The sequence below is a fragment of the Oculina patagonica genome, unplaced genomic scaffold, assembly GCF_052425735.1.
Source record: "Oculina patagonica isolate OP01 unplaced genomic scaffold, crgOcupat unplaced175, whole genome shotgun sequence".
Lineage (NCBI taxonomy): Eukaryota > Metazoa > Cnidaria > Anthozoa > Scleractinia > Oculinidae > Oculina > Oculina patagonica.
Genome location: NW_027557792.1, coordinates 1 through 13,328, shown reverse-complemented (window position 1 = coordinate 13,328; position 13,328 = coordinate 1). Strand labels below are relative to the sequence as shown.

The 13,328-nt window shown below is 40.8% G+C and overlaps 1 protein-coding gene across 1 annotated transcript; it reads right to left on the bottom strand.

Annotated features, from left to right (window-relative positions):
- Nucleotides 1-4,340: 4,340 nt before the first annotated feature.
- On the bottom strand, nucleotides 4,341-13,289 carry LOC144640061 (collagen alpha-2(I) chain-like). Its single transcript, XM_078499287.1, has 20 exons — nucleotides 13,211-13,289; nucleotides 12,349-12,402; nucleotides 11,787-11,894; nucleotides 11,152-11,205; nucleotides 10,721-10,774; nucleotides 10,533-10,586; nucleotides 10,069-10,122; nucleotides 9,628-9,681; nucleotides 9,296-9,331; nucleotides 8,980-8,997; nucleotides 8,825-8,842; nucleotides 8,471-8,506; nucleotides 8,096-8,116; nucleotides 7,854-7,961; nucleotides 7,554-7,589; nucleotides 7,295-7,418; nucleotides 6,300-6,406; nucleotides 5,574-5,657; nucleotides 5,028-5,246; nucleotides 4,341-4,681 (listed from the first exon to the last, which is right to left on the bottom strand). The coding sequence occupies exons 3-20, from the start codon at nucleotides 11,877-11,879 to the stop codon at nucleotides 4,535-4,537; spliced, it is 1,317 nt and encodes a 438-aa protein (XP_078355413.1). The 5' UTR covers nucleotides 11,880-11,894; nucleotides 12,349-12,402; nucleotides 13,211-13,289; the 3' UTR covers nucleotides 4,341-4,534.
- Between the last annotated feature and the right edge of the window lie 39 nt (nucleotides 13,290-13,328).

The following is a 13,328-nucleotide window of genomic DNA, read 5'->3' as shown; positions in this document are numbered from 1 at the left end:
GGCAGCCAGCACATTTTGATTGGGCTGATGGCGTACATGTAGCTCCTTGATCACAATTTTGTTTATGTGGTTACAGACTGAGGTTGTGCAGCAAGTCCAGCAGCAAGCAGAAGGCGGTCAAATAATACCCGGTTATTCACAAGCACTGGTCAGCGCTGCTGTGTCGTCAGATCCCACCATCAATGCCTTGTTAAGCCTGGGGGCCAAAGACAAAGTTCTTCTGCCAGGAATGCTGCCACCTGGTGCTGTTGCCGCTGTGCCGGTCACTTCAGGAGTTGTAACCACAGCAAGCATGACACCTGGTATCACGGTGGTGATGCCTGGTCAGCCATTACCAGGCCATGTGCAATGGTCTTGACTTTCCTTTGTGAACTTCAGATGCTGTACATTAGCTTGAATTGTAGTCTGAGTATTGTAAACAGACTCACTAGCTCAAGTTTTCCTTTGCATTTGAGGTGACTGTGGCTTGACCTGAAATTTAATCTGCACTGTACAGTGTAGTTCTACAGAATCAATGTACATGTAGTGTTTGAATTGTTTGTTGCTTGCATGTAAAATTCAAACCTGAACATACATTAGACCATATTAGCCTTATTGCAGTCTGAGTATTGTAACAGACTATCTAGCTCAAATTTTCCTTTGCATTGGAGATGTCTGGAGGTTTGACCTGAAATTAAATCCATTTTGACAATGTAGCTTTACAGAAGCAATGTACACGTTGTGTTCAACTGGTTTGTTGCCTGCATGTAACATTCAAAACTTTAACATAGAGTATGTTATTAGCGCAGAATTTTTTAATTAGGAATCTCAAAAGTGATCAAGATTAATAAAGAAAGAGCCTGTCTACCCAGGCTGATAGTTTTTACGTGTGCAAAAAGGCACATTGTATGGAAAAAACTTTAAGCATGAAGTATTAAACACCTGTTGTGCATGGTTACATTTTCATGTAGACTAAAACTAAAGATAGTAGTATTGCTGTAGTACATGTATTTACTTTTGCACAAGGATGTTGATTGTGTTTCTAAGCGAGGTTGCCTATTTACCGAGTTAGGATTTCGAGTTGGATTTCGAGTTAGGATTTCGAGTTGGGTTTTGAGTTAGGATTTCGAGTTAGGATTTCGAGTTGGATTTTCGAGTTAGGATTTCGAGTTGGATTTTCGAGTTGCTTACCACTAAACACTCCGGTTAGCCTACTATGCACTCTGGTTAGCCTACTATACACTCCAGTTAGCCTACTACATGTATGCACTCCGGTTAGCCTACTACACACTCCTGTTAGCCTACTATTCACTTCGGTTAGCCTACTATGTACTCCGGTTAGCCTGTTTACGGTTAGCTTTCAATAATTGTAATGGGTTTTGCTTTGCCAAAAAAATCCTGACTCGAAAAGCCTAACTCCAAAATCCAACTTGAAAATCCAACTCGAAATCCTAACTCGAAAATCCAACTCGAAAATCCAACTCGAAATCCTAACTCGAAAATCCAACTCGAAATCCTTACTCGAAATCCAACTCGAAATCCTAACTTGGGAGTTAGTCTGTCTCTTTCAAAGCTTGTGCTAACAAGATCCAAAAGCACTTGTTAAAAGACATCAACTTATGTTCAGATACAGTAATTATAGAGTAAACATTAATGACTGTCAGGTACATGTGTAGAAATACATGTTCCAAAGTTTGTATTATGCTAAATTTTGCATAAGGCTGAACTATTAGTTCCTGCATCTCATGCAAAACCTTTTTCTCTGTCCACTGTTAATTTTATTGTCTTGTCATTGTACATTGGCGAGCTCTTAGCTCCCCTTCCCCCCTGCAGTGTCTGGTTTTGTGATTATTTGGGTTTTACTTTTTATCACAGTTGCGATAAACTTATTTGAGAAATTCTTAAATTTAAGGGGGTCATTCACTATTCAAATATTCTCTTTAACATTTATTGTATCAATATTTGTTCTTGTAACATGTAAATTGGATGTTAGTCTTCCCACAGTTTGTGAACTGTGTAATGTAGGTCTGACAGGGAACTACTTTTATTATCAAACTGTAGTTCATAAAATTGAGTTTCCAAGTGCAGAGAGGAGAGTTTTTGCATTTCTTCTGATCAAAATGCTTAGGTAATAACAGATATACATGTAAAAAACTAATCTAAAAAATAATTAATGCAGATTGGAACTTTCTGCACTTGCCATTTTGAAAGGTTTATTCCGTTTTCCTTGTAGCCTGAGTATCAGGCTTTTCTAAAGGGGAAGGGAGAAAGGGTAGACCTTAGGAAGGCCTGATACTCAGGTTATTTTCCTTGCCTTGATTTACATTGTACATGCAAGGGAAACTTTCAACATATTCACTTGTAAATGTATAATAAAGTGGTTTTTTGTGTACATGTTGTCATCCCGCTTAGGGGTGTAAAAAACGAAGCAATTATTGGTCTCACTTAGGGTGTTTAGGACAAAACACCAATATTTGTAGCTGTCGATGTCACGTTTAGGGCTACACGTGAAGACATAAAAATCGCCGTTGTTAAGCGATGGCGTGAATGCGCCCAGATGGTTCAAATTTTCCAACAAGCATCCCAGTCTCTTTCATATGGGATTCCCTACCCCGGCCGCGTTCAGATATCAGTCGGATTTAGGGGAATAGTGGTCTTGTAGTTGGCCTGTTGAATTATGTAACAGGCTGTTTGAGCTGGAGTTTTGGCTGGGGTCATTGTGTTGTGTTCTGCACAAGACGGTTGACTCTTACTGTGCCTCTTTTCATAGTGGAGAATTCGGGCAACCTGGAAATAGGAACTACTGGGGCATGGGGGTGGGTGTGCTTACCTTGTAGACCAACTGAACGCCATGGGGCTTACTATTCTTACTAGGAGCCCTCAAGCACAAACGCCCCTAATTCCTTTGGGATATCTCTTGTTTACTTCCCTACTTCTGTATATTCTCTAGGGAGTCTACTGTGCATAATTTTGGCTAGTTCAGTATAAATAGGCCTGTTTTATCATATTTTCCCTCTCTTGGTTTAAACGGCAGCCAGACATCAGATCGTCGCCCCACCCTCCTCCCCGCAGCGATGGCTTACCTTTGTGTTTTAGCTCCCGCTCCTTTCCGCCTCCGGGCTCGCCTCTTCCCATATCTTATCCCTACCTGGGGCGTTTGGGAGTGGAGGCTCCCAGTGGGAATTTATTACCATCCAAGTTGATACTAAATTTAATTTGCATGCAATTCTAAATTTCCTGCAGGGCATCATTTTAGATTTTGTCATGAATTCTTGGTTTTCATGTTACGTCATAAAATTCTGAAATCAAAATTTACTAGGCCTAGTAAATTTTCGTTGTCATTAGGCGAAAGATAAACTAAAAATATATATTTTTGCAAATTTCTAGATCGATAGTGTCATTCGTTTATAAAACAGAGCATTTTGAATATTTGAGCTCTCCGTCGTATGTGACATCAAGCTGAGTTGTTTGAAAAAAGGCCTTTCCTTTCCATTTTGTGTAGATTGAACATTTCAGATATAATAAGTGGTGTTTATGTGAAAGTGTACTAGCTCTTAAGCCAAGGATAGCCGCTGTTGTTAACAAAATTGAGTTTCAGATGGTTTCTCTGACATCACGGCGGCCATTACTGTGTCCCTCGGCAGGACACAGTTATGGCGTCTCCATACTAAGCTTTATAAATTTGCGTGGAAAGGTTCGGAAAATAACCTGCAAACGGTACACCGCACAGACCCGAAACTTGGTGAAATTGTTTATCTATTTATCGTCCATAATATTTGAAATTCATAGCTTCTGTAGTTGAATGGTTTCGAATTTATTTTTTGATTGCGTGACAGTAAAAACCAGCAATATCTCAGTCTTGCCTACCTGAAGCGCTAGTTATAGGTCCAACCATATGACGTCATATTCTATTTCACTGAAAACACGTCAGTTGATAAACCTAACAAACAAGTCCAATCATTTGACCTAACTTTGTTCCCCATGGGAACTGGTGTTACGTAATGGACAAAAGCTTAAACTATAAAAACAATCAGCTTCATGCAAATTTGTACTCTGATGATGCGGATCAAATAGATCGAAACCGTTCAGTGAAATTTTAACAGCTTTTTAACCCGTAAACAAAAAGATCGGATAACTTATGACAAGCGCTACGAAATAGATCGAACATTTTAATACTTACAAAGGTTGAACTTGGCTCTTCTGCTCCCTGCGATTTTATCGGAGAAATGTACATACATAGTCCATCCCCATTATGGTGATTATGGTGGAGAATTTCTTTTATGGCCGAGGAACGCCTCGGTTTTCGTTTCCACTTAACGGGAGATAGGGTAATAAACGTACGAACTTTAATTTTTTGTTTGTTTTACAACCGCAAGAGAACAGAATCAACATAGTTATACTTTTCCACACTACTTTAATAAACCATTATTTTCTATTATATCCTCTTTCTACTACAACCTGAGTTGGACTTGTATATTATGTTAACGGCAGAGCTTTATCTATTGCTTTCGAATAGCACTAACGGAAAGAAGTGGTGTTTGTATAACGTTCTTTGCTAAGAGAAGCACAGACGTTCAATTTCTATTCCAAACTCTTCGCCGCTGTCTCCGATGTCATAAGCCGCTATGTCGAGTATGGGAAGGCGGTAAGGTTTGGGCGAGTCCACCTCTAGCACCGTGTGGTGCCATTTACCATCTTTCACCTGCAGAAATACGAAATTAAATTTTAAAACTCATTCATGCACAACAATACATCCACAAAAATGGATTGAACGACGGTCGTGTACATGTGGCTAGCGTGTAGTTTAAGCTCTTTCGGTTTCTGGGTAGACTGTTCACAGCCCTTAATTTTCTCGTATTTTTCTTCGATCGTTGAACACGCAGAAAGAAAGAATCGTGAGACTAAACGGGAGGTGCGAGGAGCGAGGGAGATCGCTGGTCAGGACTCCTGACTGGCTAGTGGGTGATTTTTTACGGCTTTCACTGCGAAATTTCCGCACTTTATTTCGTTTGTAGCTGCCTCGCAAATTAAAACAAACTTGCACTCACCGAACAGTCATCTAAAATGAGCTTGGGTTTAAATTTGTTTGAAGATTCAGCGTGCATTTCAACGCCATTATTAGCCTTGATCTTAATGGACTTGGAAAATTCGTTCTTTTCATCGCTCCAAGCCACCGAGTCTTTGCAGTTGTACTTGATCCTCTGCTTAGCGCGATCACTCAGCAAGCGGAGGAATTCTAACTGGCTTGTTTCAGCAACGTATTCAATCTATAAAACAGGAAATACATCTAAGTACGCCGAAAATAATTATTAGTAGATCAGCGTTAGTTAAATTGGACTAATCAAACTAGCATCGGTATTTAACATTGCTCTGCTAAATGTTGATTATCATTGCTTTGTTGTATCATTCATACAGCAAAGCATTTTAAAATACAAAATAAGAACCATATGACGAAAGTCCACCCGCTGTCGACAACTACAGCTGAGATTTTCCAAGAGAAGTTTTTTTCTTCCAAAACGTTTTTTGATGTTATATTCTCAACTCGGCGGGTCTGTTGCCTGTTATCTTTTGCACCTAAAACAATGATCACTCACATTTTTTAGAATGTTCAAATCTTCTCCCAACCATTTGTATCCGTCTTCACCAGTGTACCACTTCTTCTTTTCTGTTCTGAACGGCTAAAAATAAATAAACGTTTCACCCGTTTAGGTAGAGGTGGTAACGTTTGCATTTGGCCAAGTGACCCATACTGCCATAGCTTATCCCGGTTTTATTAAACGACTAGGAGTATTTTTACTCGTCCCTGAATGGGATGCTATAGCTAGCCCATTGCAGAGTTACCCTCAGCATTTGATTGGCCGGTGGCCATTTATCAGGGTCGTAACCAGGTATATTTTTTCATCGCTGATCCCAAATTTTAGCTCTAAATTTTGATTCCTGATCCCCAAAATGTGGCAACATTTGATCCCTGATTCCATTCTGATCCCATCTGATTGGCCGATCCGGATCCCATGACTTGTGACCCGGGATTCCGGGTCCATGATCCCGATCCCGAGGTTGTGATCCCGATCCCAAGGCTGTGATCCCTGATCCCATATACCTGGTTACGACCCTGATTTATACATCTGGACGAATAGAGATACTGTGAGAGCAAAGCATCTTGCCCGGCGACCCGGACTGTTCGATAAGGAAGCCAGCGGGCTAGCCCTTAGAGCTCCTTAGGTCCATTAGGCCAGGGCGTCCCCAATAAAGTAATGAAAGTACTAAAAACATAACAATTAATTAAACAAACAAACAAACAAACCGTTGTGTCTCATTACCTCAGTTTTGTTTTGAGGATACAGACACGATGAATGAGTAAAATGGTCGCAATGGACTCTAATGGCGTCATCCGGAATACCATCATTAGGATCAATCCAATAGAAACCTAAATAGATAACAATCAACGGTCAGATATTTTTATCACTTCAAAAACTTGGCTCGATTTCCGCCGTATTCTCGGGTCCGGTCTTCGTTCCTCCCCGAGAGAACATCATCCGCCATTTAATTTATTTTAACATAATTTATGCAGCCTGTTTCGCCTGACAAAAACCTGCAGGCGGAATTCTGATTGGCTAAGACAAACAAAGGAAACCTTACGCGTCCAGCCGTGCTTTCGGGGGGGATGACCGCGGGCTCATTTTCCCGAAAAAGCGGCTGGAAATCGAGCCTATACAAAAACCATTTATATAAATGGCACCGAGCCCGGCAAAAGAGTCGATTCCCATCAGGTGACTCAAATTATTGTTTGATTAATTAGGTAAATATTAAAAGGCCTAGCGCTTGATAAGACAGCTCGTTTATAGAACTAAAGCCCTGGCCAAACGGTAACGCAAGTAATCTCAAGTTGAACTTGCGTACAAGCTTGCGTTGGGTTGCCAAACGGACTCGCAAGTTTACTCGCAAGTGCACGCAAGTTGTCAAAAAAGCCATTTCAGGGCTACTGCGCACGCTGCAGTTCATTACTTGAAGTAAACAGCAAGACTTGCGTTGACTTGCGTTGAGTGGCCAAACGGTGAAAAACTTGCTGCTTGCGTTGACTTGCGTGTTAATTTGATCTCGACCAAAGTCAACGCAAGTTCACGCAAGTGCACGCAAGTTCTGGCCAAACTGAGACGCACTAGCCCGTACTACATTATTAAAAGGTGTAAATATGATTGGTCTTTCACATTATAGTATTTTATCATAGCTGTACTTTTGGCGCGTGACTTGTTTCTCTCTTTCTGACAATGCAAAGAATAATTTGTGGTATAGGTATATCCGGGGCTTATCATACCACTTGGTAGGTCTGGATATGACATATACAGGTCTTTACAGGTCCTGGCTGGGAAATTCTTGGTGCCGTTTGGCTGTCTATACAGTGTAAGTCTGTCCCTCACTAAAGTAACGACAGTCGATAGCTGGAAAATAACAAAATGCTGCAGATAAATGAACTGAGCTTCACACTGTAAAACACTGTTCACAACACTGATACATTATAAAGAACGTCTTTCCTATACTGGTATTCTGTTACCAATCGTGGAGACTAAGCTCACCGGATCTATTTCTTGTTCTTCTTCTACTTCTTCGTCCTGTTTGGAATGAAAATATTAGATAGATGATAGGAGAAAGCAAATCAGAAAGTTGTTTGTTTTTGTCTAATCAATTTTGTTCTCAGTTTTCAGAGAACAAAAGAAAGAGCATAAAAATAGAAAGAAGAGCATAAAAAAAACCCAGTTCATTCACTGGTTGCACTACACATAAGTTGTGAAGCATACTTTTTTATTCTTTTTTAATTTTATTTTCTAAACGTACAGCGAGAATTAAAGCAAAGTGCAGTAATCATTTCGACTTACTGTTTGTTGACTTCTATAAAGGTGAACCGTCCCTGCTTTCTCAGCGGTGACTGGCGGGTCACGTGGTGTCTCAGCCAGCTGCCCAATCCCACCATAACCCGATGTCCTCTGAAAGAAACGGTGCAGTGTTTTGTTAGGTAAAATATGGAAATGTATCCAAAATATCTACTAGCTCTAGGTGTCTACTGTATTAAACGTGTAGATAAGAAAGTGACGCGTTTTGAAAGCAAGTGAACTCTTACCAACAAAGCTCCAAGCGTTGCCTGAAATTAAAACATATGAGAAGAAGTTTAAAACGTTTCAAGTAATTCTATGTAGAACGTTTTATTGGTACGCAACAATATTATTACTTGAATAAAACAAGCGTGCATTTAAAAATATTCTCCTCGCTTCGTGAATAGCCATGTAGCAGGCTCTCGTTTTGGAACAATGATGCGCGCGAGCGGAGAAGCCGAGAGGATGAGTTGGCGACTCGCCGGCTCGGTTTCGCCACTCCACTCCGCGTGTACTCCCATACGTGAGCCCGCTCGCAGGCTAGTTCGTAAACAGCTAGAATTGATCGTAAAGAGCCGTTATTGGAAAATTCGGGTATTTTAAGCAAGTTGTTGACCTCTTACCGGTGGGCCAGGAGGTCCGGCGACTCCTGCATCACCCTGTATGGAAAACGAAACGCATGTTTAAAATAATCCATGATTCTATCCTTTTGTCATTACACTACGAGTAGTCCTCATTTTACCCCCGCGCTCCTTTGCTCTATCACTCGACTGACCGTGAGAAATATAAGGGACTTATCATAGCCTATTTGTTGGAAAGCTACAACATTACGAACAAAACTACTGTACTTGTCAGGGACAGACAATTGCCGGCCGATCGCGTTGCAAAGGAAGTCTGGAATATATGTGTGATTGCGGTCTATTCAAAGACTACGCTATTTAACTAAAAATGGTTTTGTGAGATTTTTACAGACTTACCCGCAATCCTTCAAGGCCCTACAGGTGTGGTTAAAAAACGAAATTAGTTTGAATAAACAGAACGTGAAGATTTAAGATTATCAAAAACATATCAAAAACTGTCAAAAACAACATTCCTTCAAGAGAAGGCTATAACAAGCTTAGGGTAAAATTACCTGTCTTCCACGATCACCCTTGAAAAAGAAAAAAGAAATAAAGTTAACAGTGACACCACCATGTAATGTCTCCACTATACAGTGGGTTGTCAGAAAATGTTTTGAAACTTATAATGAAATTAATCAATATTGAGTAGACCTTCCCACTCAACTTCCCAGTTGAATGACTGTGCCAAAAACAAATAAAAATCGTCACCAAATTTAAAAATCCATTTTATAACCAACGAACAAATTACTTAAGTCAGATAGAAGTCGATGAATTTATTTTAAAAAGTCAGTTTTGCAGTTGATTTTGTTTGAATATTACGGTATTTACCTTTGATCCTAAAACACCATCTGGTCCAGTTCCACCCTAAAGATCGAAAAATAAAAGCAATTATAATTAATTTACCAAAATAGACACTGTTTCGGATATGGGGTTGTCTTCGTACAGTGAAAATTTGGCCAAAAATTGTCGAGACAACTAAATATCAGTTGTAAGTTGTCCCTGCTCGCCACGCCTTTACGTTGCAATCATTCATACAGAGAGTGAAATGCTGATTAATCGTTTGAATTAAAGGGTTAATCGAATCTATTTTTGACACGATAGTGCTCTCAAGCAGAGAGAAGAAACCGCAAAGAGCAAAATAGCATCTTTCTTGTCCAAACCTCTTGACCCTGATCCCCAGCCTGCCCGGCCAGTCCTCTTGCTCCGTCTGATCCCTAAAAACGAGGACAAAAGGAACCAACTAGTCAACCTCGCACTTATTTACTCCCAGATAGTCAATAAGTGGGATATGTGGATACTATGTATCCAATATGTTACAATGAAATTTTCTCAGTGGCTATTTTCCGGCCGTTATGGTTAAATCGAATGTATAAATTTTTCTTTAGTTGTCGTTGTGATATGGTCATCTATTTACGCAGCTCTTGCTTCCTTGTTCACTCTGAGCGTTCATATTTCAAAGTACGCCACGTGTCTTGGTACCTCCATGATTTTTTTGTTACATGCTTCTTTTTAAATCTTTTTCCTTTTTGACTTAAATTGGAGTTATAAGTATTCACTCCACTCGAGGCACATACTGTAGTAGACCCTGTTGTTATACTTACCTGTGCTCCTTCATCGCCTCTTGCCCCCGCGGGAACAAAGTCGCCTTGTTGACCCTGTTGATTCAAAACAATTTAACGTCTCACAGTTAATTCAATTTACGAGCTAATCATAGATTTTGTACAATGGAAGTCGAAACTAATTTGATGTTTACTCTGCTTTCGCGTTTTCTCGTCCAGCGAACATAGCTACCGTAACTCGACACAAGAAGATAAGAGCGTGAAAAGTTATCTTTTCGTGTTGAAATTAGAAGGTTGGCTGACAATCAGAATCGCGTTTTACTGACCAGCAAATTTTACTTAGATTATGAATTGGTTTGCCTCCGTTATATGACCACAATCGTTAAGTCGAAGCATACCTTTTAAGAATACGGACCTAATAATTTTAATGATTCTTCTTCTTGTTCGCTTATGTGCATTTGAACCAAACACGTGAATTTCCTTTAACAAAAAAAATGCAGGATCACCTTTAGTCCTGGATGTCCTTGGGGTCCAGGTTCTCCCAGTACACCTTTCTCGCCCTTACAACAGACAAGCAAAAACAATAAGTTAATTAGAAATAAATTATGATACTCTTATTTATTACTATCAAGGCAAGAAAATGCTGACGATAACGTACAGAAACCTGTTTAATTTTACTTAGTGTAATGATTACTTTTTGTCCTTGCTGTCCACCAGATCCAACATCTCCAGCACCCCCTGTCTCACCCTGCAGACAAACAAAGTCACAAATAGAGCTTGGATTTTTATTACCTTTGGTGTTTTGTTAATAAATTTGTTTGATGATGTGAAGGAAAACAGATGATCTCTCAAAAACCTCATAAACAATGTTTTCTGTGTTTTTGCTTGATTTGCACCAGCGGGAAAATTTTCCCAAATATCATGATCACTAGTGTGTATAACGCTAACGTCCCCGGACAGGGCCAAATCCAATTTGCACTAGAGGGTTTCTATGGAGATTGTAACAGTCAGGGTTTCGGACGCTCTTAGTTTCCCCCCCCCCCCCCCCCCCCCCCCCCCCCCCCCCCCCCCCCCCCCCTGTTATCTTTCTTTTGGTTAGGATAGTTTGGTTATATGTTTACGTACGATTTCTCCAGGATTCCCGGTTATTCCTCGCGGACCATCGAGGCCAGTACTTCCCTAAGAAAAAAAAAAAACAATAACAATAACTTCCTAAACGTTTTCCACCTATCTTTCTAGTGTAGTTGATAGCAACAACAACAACAATAACATCGACGACATAGACAGTTCAACAACAGTTCAAAAACAAAGTAGCAATTATCACCAAATCAGGTATTCACAACTGATTGAAACTAAGAATGCAATACCAATAGAACGACAAAAATAGACTGTCCACAGCCTCTCGATTTTTCAACCCAAGAAAGCAAAATGAAGCGAGCGCGCGGGGGAAAGGGGACGGGAAGCGAGCGAAGCCCCCACCCCCACCCCCTTGCTTCTTCCGTTTTTTGCACTGGCGTCCAGTTCTCTCGCCGTTCTCACCGCGCTCTCATCGATCGAAAATCACGATAAAATAGAGGGCTGTGGACAGTCTAGACAAAAAACGCATCCGATAGCTTCTTTTCATTCTAATGGATCAGAAAGCAGGAAATGTATGGGTATTAGTAGATTCTTATCAGCTTATCTTAATAAATAATACAGTAACACTGCATATCTTATACTCGTTTATGTCGTGAGAAAGTATACGTAACAAGGAAACTTACGTCATCACCACTAAGTCCATCGTCACCTGGCATGCCTTTCAGCCCTGCAAGGCCGTGAATTCCTTGAGATCCTTGAGGGCCTTGTTCTCCCATGCTTCCAAATTCCCCCTGAGAAATGAAAAGAAAGAACAAGATCAACTAGTTAAAGAGTTTCTTGCTGGACACCAGGGTCGTAACCAGGTATATTTTTTCATCACTGATCCCAAATTTTAGCTCTAAATTTTGATTCCTGATCCCTAAAATGTGGCAACATTTGATCCCTGATTCCATTCTGATCCGATCTGATTGGCCGATCCGGATCCCATGACTTGTGACCCGGGATCCCGGGTTCATGATCCCGATCCCGAGGCTGTGATCCCGATCCCAAGGCTGTGATCCCTGATCCCAAGGCTGTGATCCCTGATCCCATATACCTGGTTACGACCCTGGGACACGGTTGTTTACCGAGTGGAAAACCAGCGTGGACAACGTTGTTCAGGGGTGGATGGGTAGATAACGCCACCAATATCCAGCAGTAGACAATTGTTAACAAACCAAACTACACTATCTGCTGTTATCTCACCTTAGGACCCTGGATTCCTTGATCTCCAGTTTCACCGGCTTCACCTGCCTCTCCCTAATGAGAAATATAACTAGGCTTAATAAGAAAAGAAAGACTGTCCGTCCGTCCATCACTTAATAACTTAGTTATTGGGTCAAAACTTCCAATTTTCCTCGGAAAAAAGCTGCTTAGACTTCTCCCCTTCCCAGGCTAAATCGGCACTTGATTGGCCCAACAATGGAAAAATTAAAATATCGACAAAGACTATTCAGTTGCAAAGTATAACGCGTTAAACAGGAATGCCGTACAGTAAGCTCGTACACTGAAATGTTTCAAAACGTGTACAGTCGAAGCTCTCTTAACGGACACTCTCGTAAGCGGACAGCTCTACTTACGGCCACCTTGTTAGAAACCCCGTTTTTACTCCCATACAAACTCTGTATTTTTACATTCTCGTAAGCGGACATTCCCGTAAGCGGCCGCGGACACTTTCCGAGTTTACGACTTAGACTTTTTCTTTGTTTTTAAGCTCCCGTAAGCGGACACCGCAAATAAAATCATATAAAAAACCTCTGTATCTTGTATTAATCAATCAACTTCACATCGCCGTTCGTCACAATGATTTTACTGTAATTACAGTACCATAATTCAGTGTTTGTTTTGTCGTCATCCACGTCCAGTTACATTTCGAAACACCACTAACATGCATATTACCATTATGTTAGCTGGGCAAGCTCCCGTAAGCGGCCATCTATCCCCTACACCTCTAGTGGCCGCTTACAAGAACCATTCTCGTAAGCGGCCAGCTCCAGTTGCGGACACTTTTTTCGCGTCCCGAGGGTGTCCGCTTATGAGAGCTTCGACTGTAGTATTTTGAACTCACCGCAGCTCCAGCGCGGCCAGGATTTCCACTCGCTCCGCTTGCTCCTTCGGTGCCCTGTGATCAACAGTTTGTTGTTTTTTAAATGCTCCTTACGGATGCACATGCATTTTTATTTATA

What these genes read in the sequence shown, in the direction of transcription:
- LOC144640061 (XM_078499287.1), bottom strand. Translation starts at nt 11,879, where the DNA reads ATGGGAGAACAAGGCCCTCAAGGATCTCAAGGAATTCACGGCCTTGCA. An exon ending in CCGGACCTCCTGGCCCACCG is followed by an intron (nt 8,117 to 8,470) that starts GTAAGAGGTCAA and finishes TTTTAATTTCAG; the next exon opens with GCAACGCTTGGAGCTTTGTT. An exon ending in ATATCCAGACCTACCAAGTG is followed by an intron (nt 6,407 to 7,294) that starts GTATGATAAGCC and finishes TTATCTATTTAG; the next exon opens with GTTTCTATTGGATTGATCCT.